Source organism: Lolium rigidum, chromosome 3 (genome assembly GCF_022539505.1).
Source record: "Lolium rigidum isolate FL_2022 chromosome 3, APGP_CSIRO_Lrig_0.1, whole genome shotgun sequence".
In the NCBI taxonomy this organism is placed as follows: Eukaryota; Viridiplantae; Streptophyta; class Magnoliopsida; order Poales; family Poaceae; genus Lolium; species Lolium rigidum.
Genome location: NC_061510.1, coordinates 30,339,904 through 30,344,963, shown reverse-complemented (window position 1 = coordinate 30,344,963; position 5,060 = coordinate 30,339,904). Strand labels below are relative to the sequence as shown.

The following is a 5,060-nucleotide window of genomic DNA, read 5'->3' as shown; positions in this document are numbered from 1 at the left end:
GAATGAAGAGAAGCCTATACTCGGTCGTAAATTACTTATCACATAATTTTGCTAAACTAGGAGACTCTAGCAAACCGTAGTAATAATCTCTCATTCCTTTTTGTAAGACATTTTGAAAATAAATGTAGTATTCCCTCCGGTTTAAAATAATTACCTAAAAATGGATGTATCTACACACTAAAATATGTCCAGATATCATCCACTTTTGGATAATTATTTTTGAATCGAAGAAAGTACGAAATAGTAATGATGAACATGATGAAACAAATCTAAACTAAGTTGAAAACAACGAATATGAGTCCTAGTCATATTGCATGATGCTCTGCAAGTCCTTAGCCTCCAAGGATTACAAAACTTCACTTTTCTTTCCGGAAAAACAAAAAGAGCAAAACATAGCCTTTCCACATGTTATGATAACATGTATGTTTCTCAACATAAAATTTTAAATAAGTATGCTTACTTTTAATTCTAATTTTCTACACCTTTGCACATGTTAGTTTTATAATGCTTAGGTGTATGCTCTCTTAATGCGTGAGCGCAAGTTGTTGTCGGTGCCTCAATGCTCAACATGCTTGCATAGGTACAAGTGCCAACAAGAGAGCTATGTGTAGCATTAATTTTCCATTTCCATGCTACCTTTCTAAACAAGGCAAAATAAAATGGAAACCAAATAATGATGTTGTCTCTTTCTACAATGTAATGTACTACCCTTTTGAGCAACTTGCTCATGTACCTCCCCAAGGCAGCATCCACATGGTTATCTTTTTTTTGGTGAAGGTGTATCATAACTTTTTTGAAAGGATTATTTGTTTTAAATGGAATATAGGTTTGTTGATGAATTACTCAACCACGTAGGGCAACAATCGGCGACTACATGTAGTCACAAACTGACGACGACAAAAAGTTGTATTCATTTCTCAAGTTGTTCACACTATTCGCTTGGAAAGTGAGCTAGGGTATATACCTTAAGTGCACAACACTTGGATAGATGATGTAATTGCATTCCTTATACACTGGATCCTTCGACATCATTGTCAATGATATGCATTATGCTTTTCAAACCTCATAGACAACTTTTTATTAAGAGAAAGGTTGTACACATGTTTATAATAAATGGTGTAATTCCACTCTTATTGATATAATTTTGGAAAAAACAACAACATTTCACGTCTTACGGTGAAGTTGATTGTGTGCCATTTGATCCGGCCATTAGAGTAAAATACATCAAAAGTAGTAGGATAAGTGGGGTGGGGGGGGGGGGGGAGAAAATGATGGAGAAGGAGGGAGTTGATCGGCTTCGGCAACCAGATGGTAGCTATGAGATTGATGGCCACCGAGCTTACATGCAATAGAACCGACGTGTGATTATTGCCCTAGTGGCTTTAGAGGGCAATTGTATTCATGAGTGACAATATAAAGACTGGAGCAATGGACTAAGAAGGCGAAATACATAGAGGCAAAGATTACGAGTTGTAGGGCAGGATATGGCGAGGTGGTCGACGAGCGGAGTCCGATCGGGAGACCCACATCAATGGAGAGAGGAGCCAAAAAAAAAAAAAGCTAACCAAATTAATGGAAAACAAAGCAGAAGGTGAATGAAGAGGAGACTATATTGTAAATTACTTATCACATAACTTTCTTAAACTAGGTAAACTCCAGCAAACCTTAGTAATACTCTTTCATTTCTTTTCTACAAGATGGTTTGGAAATAAATGTAGTACTCCCTCCTATTCATATTAATATAATATGTAGTTAATAAATACGTCTAGCCAAAGCTATTAATTAATTTGGATTGAAGGAAGTACAAAATAGTAACCAGGGTCATGATGAAACAAACGAATACGAGTCCTAGTCATGTTGCATGATGGTCTGCAAGTCCTTAGCCACCAAGGAATACAAAACTTCACTTATCTTCCCGGAAAAAACAAAAAAGTCAAAACATAGCCTCTCGCCTCTCGGCCGTCCCCACCTTGCAGCGACCGCGGGCAGGCGACACCGACACGCCTCGCCCACCTCCCGTTGCCCGTCGGGATCTACCCCACCCCCGTCCACGAACCGCGCCGGCAAGGCTCGTCGGCGTATTCCCCGGCGAAAACAAAATCTAGGGTTCCGCCGCCCCCTCGTCGGGCCCGCCCGCCCGCCCGCGCGATGGGCCCGGCCGCGCCGGCGCCGGAGGCCTTGGAGCCGGAGGCGTGGTACGGCAGCATCCAGTACCTCATCAACATCTCCGCCGTGGGCGCCTCCTCCTGCGTGCTCCTCTTCCTCCTCGTCAAGCTCCGCTTCGACCACCGCCGCATCCCGGGGCCCTCCGCGCTCGCCGCCAAGCTGCTCGCCGTCTACCACGCCACCGCGCCGCAGATCGCGCTCCACTGCGGCGCCGACGCCGCGCAGTTCCTCCTCTTCGAGCGCGCCTCCTTCCTCGTCCTCGCCGCCGTCTCGCTCGCCGCCGTCGCCGCCGCGCTCCCGCTCAACCTCCTCGCCGGGGACGCCGCCATCGCCGACCAGTTCGCCGCCACCACCATCTCCCACATCCCCAGGGCCTCCCCGCTGCTCTGGCTCCACCTCCTCCTCGTCGCCGCCGTCGTCGCCATCGCGCACCTCGGGATCTCCCGGATGGAGGACGCCCTCCGCATCACACGGTTCCGCGATGGCAACGGCAACCCCAGCGACCCCAACTCCAGCTCCGTCGCCGTCTTCACCATCATGATCCAGGGCATCCCGAGGTCGCTGGCCGCCGACAGGACCCCGCTCAAGGATTACTTCGAGCACAGGTACCCTGGCAAGGTGTACCGTGTCATCGTGCCCTTCGACCTCTGCACCCTAGAGTACCTCGCCCAAGAGTGGGGCAATGTCAGAAACAAAATCTCCTGGCTGGAGGCGAGGATGGACGCCCGCAGCCTCTTCCACGAATTCGTGCACGACCAAACAGAGGCGCATTGGTTTGTCAGGAGATGCAAAGAGCTGTGGGCAATGGCCGCGCAGAGGTTTGGATTTACCGACGATGAAAGGCTAAGGAGGTTGCAGACCAGTAAGCTTGTGATCGGGAGCAAGCTGTCGGATTACAAGGAAGGGCGCGCGCCTGGTGCTGGCATAGCATTCGTTGTCTTCAAGGATGTGTACACGGCCAACAAGGCCGTGAGGGATTTCCGGATGGAGAGGAAGAAGACGCCCATCGGCAGGTTCTTCCCGGTGATGGAGCTCCAGCTTGAGAGGAGCCGGTGGAGGGTGGAGAGGGCGCCGCCCGCGTCAGACATCTACTGGAATCATCTTGGGATGAGCAAGACCTCACTAGCTCTGCGGCGAATCGCGGTCAACACCTGCCTCATTTTAATGCTCCTCTTCTTCAGTTCACCCTTGTCAATACTCAGCGGGATGCAGAACGCCGCGCGGATCATCAACGTGGAGGCTATGGATCAAGCCAAGTCATGGATTGTTTGGCTTCAAGGCTCAAGCTGGTTCTGGACAATAATATTTCAGTTCCTGCCCAATGTCCTTATCTTCGTGAGCATGTATATTATCATCCCATCAGTTTTGTCCTACTTCTCCAAGTTTGAGTTCCATCTGACGGTGTCGGGGGAACAGAGGGCTGCACTGCTCAAGATGGTTTGCTTCTTCCTTGTCAATCTCATCTTGTTGCGTGCGCTGGTGGAATCCTCACTTGAAAGTTGGATACTTAGCATGGGACGGTGCTACTTAGATGGTGCTGACTGCAAGCAGATTGAACATTACTTAAGCCCAACCTTTCTGTCAAGGTCTTCACTTTCGTCCCTGGCGTTCTTAATCACGAGCGCCTTTCTGGGAATATCTTTTGATCTGCTGGCTCCAATCCCTTGGATAAAGCATATTATGAGGAAATTTAGAAAGAATGATATGATCCAGTTGGTGCCTGAAGAAAATGAGGACACCCAGTATATGCAGAATGGTGAAGAAACAAATGGTTTGATATCACCTCTAATGTCTGAGAGAAGCGACAGCGACTTTCTCAATGGTATTGCGGGGCATGATCTTTCCATGTACCCAGTAAACCGGAGCTTCCACATGCCAAAGCAGAAATTTGACTTTGCGCAATACTACGCGTTCGACATTACAATATTTGCACTCACGATGATCTACTCCCTGTTCGCTCCGCTTGTGGTTCCAGTTGGTGCAGTATACTTTGGCTACCGTTACCTTGTGGACAAGTACAATTTCCTGTTCGTGTACAGAGTGAGAGGATTTCCTGCAGGCAATGATGGGAAGCTGATGGATAGGGTGCTGTGCATCATGCAGTTCTGCGTTATCTTCTTCCTTGCTGCAATGTTGCTCTTTTTCGCGGTCCAGGGTGATTCCATGAAGTTACAGGCTATATGTACTCTTGGGTTGTTAGTGTTCTATAAGTTGCTTCCATCTGGAAGTGATCGATTCCAGCCATCCTTGCTAGAAGGAATGCAGACAGTTAACAGCTTTGTAGATGGTCCGACGGACTATGAAGTTTTTTCACAACCTGAACTGGATTGGAATCTGTATCAATCCTGAAGAGAAAACTCAAGGTCAATATACACTTGTTTCATTACAAAGTCATCTAGTATCAGAGGAGCTTCTCATTGTACAGCTCTCATTTCTTTTGTACAGTTATGTAGATTAACTCCTTTATTTGCTAGCTGCAACTGATTGTTTTTGGAAATGACCATTGACCAACACTTCAGTTCAGATAATGAAGGCATGAACATATCTGGACTTATTCTACATAATGATTTCATCATCTCTACATTATTTTTTCAATTGCCTACATCTAACACAAAAGCTCCAACTTCTACTATATGTCAATTGATTTGCTATGTCTCAGTCAGCTCAGAATTTCTTAAGTCTCGGTCATCCACAAAAAAGTGCTTCAGTTGCACTTTTCTGTCAAAAAGTGCAATCGCACGCCACAAAGTGCAACTGGACCGACTTGCACTTTTTTTGAACTCCTGTTGCACTTTTCAGGTGACTGAGACTTCAAAAATCTCAAATCATCTGAGACATAGGCAAACACATAGGCATGGGAGATTTTCAATTTTATTGACGACCAAAATTTCCCA

The 5,060-nt window shown here is 46.6% G+C and overlaps 1 protein-coding gene across 1 annotated transcript; it reads left to right on the top strand.

The window, feature by feature from the left end:
• Nucleotides 1-2,148: 2,148 nt before the first annotated feature.
• On the top strand, nt 2,149-4,663 carry LOC124695392 (CSC1-like protein At4g35870). Its single transcript, XM_047228245.1, has one exon. It carries the CDS (start codon nt 2,149-2,151, stop codon nt 4,513-4,515), a length of 2,367 nt encoding a protein of 788 aa, XP_047084201.1. The 3' UTR covers nt 4,516-4,663.
• The last annotated feature ends 397 nt before the right edge of the window (nt 4,664-5,060 follow it).